Source organism: Chlorella variabilis (assembly GCF_000147415.1).
Source record: "Chlorella variabilis unplaced genomic scaffold CHLNCscaffold_13, whole genome shotgun sequence".
Lineage (NCBI taxonomy): Eukaryota > Viridiplantae > Chlorophyta > Trebouxiophyceae > Chlorellales > Chlorellaceae > Chlorella > Chlorella variabilis.
In genome coordinates this window covers 10,086-11,068 of record NW_005435075.1, presented here as the reverse complement: position 1 = coordinate 11,068, position 983 = coordinate 10,086, and the positions used below count along the sequence as shown (strand labels likewise).

Genomic DNA, 983 nt, shown 5'->3' with positions numbered 1-983 from the left:
GGGCGTAAAGGGGGCAGGTGAGCAGCATGTGGGGGGCATCTTCAATGCCGTCGTGGCAGTGGGGGCAGACTCGCTGCTCTCGGGGGCGCCGCGTCCAGCGGCCGGTCTCTTCCGCGCCCCAATGCGACCCGGTGCGCAGCTGCGCCAGCGCCTCGCGGTCCTGCCGACGCCGTACTGCATCCAGGTAGGTCTCGCGCTGCCCAAACATGGCGGGCGCCAGGTTGAGGGCGCCCACCACGTTGTGCACATAGTGCTCCAGCCGGCTGGCGCCGCCCTTCGCCAGCGCCTCCTGGAGCTGCGCCAGCTGGCGGCGCTGCGCAGCTTCCCCCAGCTCGCCGAGGTCAACAGGTGCTGGCTGCTGCAGGTCCAGCTGCATGCCGACCGCTGCGAGACCGGCCGCCAGCTGGGCAGCCCAGGACTGCTGTGCCAGGGGGTGGGCGCCATCTGCGAGCTGCACGCTGGACAACAGCGCTTGCTGCAACAGGCTGCCGGGACGCTCCTCCAGCGTCTTGTTCCAGAGTTTGGCTGCCCGCCGCAGCCAGCGCTGCCACAGCGGGCGCTCGCCAGTCTCCGCAAGGAGGGCCGCATTGGGGGTGCTCTGCCGGACCCCCAGCAGGTGGCGTAGGTAGCTGAGTTGCAGCTTCTCGGCCGCGCTGCCGGCACTGCCACGATGGCAGCACGCCGCTTTGGCCGCCAGCTGCACGCCCCACACCTCAGCACCATGGGACAGCACCGAGTCCACCATGGTGCCGAAAAGTAGAGGATGTTGTTCGGCCTCGCGCGGTCTGTTTGTTGCGGCACGGGCTGGCTTGTCCGCATTTCCGAAGCTGTCGGAATTTCGGAAATGCCTTGCTGGCAGCAGGTGGCGGCTGCGGCTGGAGGGGACCATGCCTTCGGAAATGCGCCTGCGCGGTTCTCGGTCGCAGGGAGGACTAACATGGGCGCGGGGGCAACACGTGGCTGGGATGGAAATTGGGCGGCCA

General features: G+C 68.8%; 1 protein-coding gene across 1 annotated transcript; it reads right to left on the bottom strand.

The window, feature by feature from the left end:
• Window positions 1-70: 70 nt before the first annotated feature.
• CHLNCDRAFT_135074 (expressed protein) lies at window positions 71-745 on the bottom strand (the record flags this gene model as incomplete). The annotated part of the gene is made up of 1 exon (XM_005846497.1): window positions 71-745. A coding segment is annotated over one exon (675 nt), but the record flags the coding sequence as incomplete, so codon positions are not given.
• Window positions 746-983: the final 238 nt, after the last annotated feature.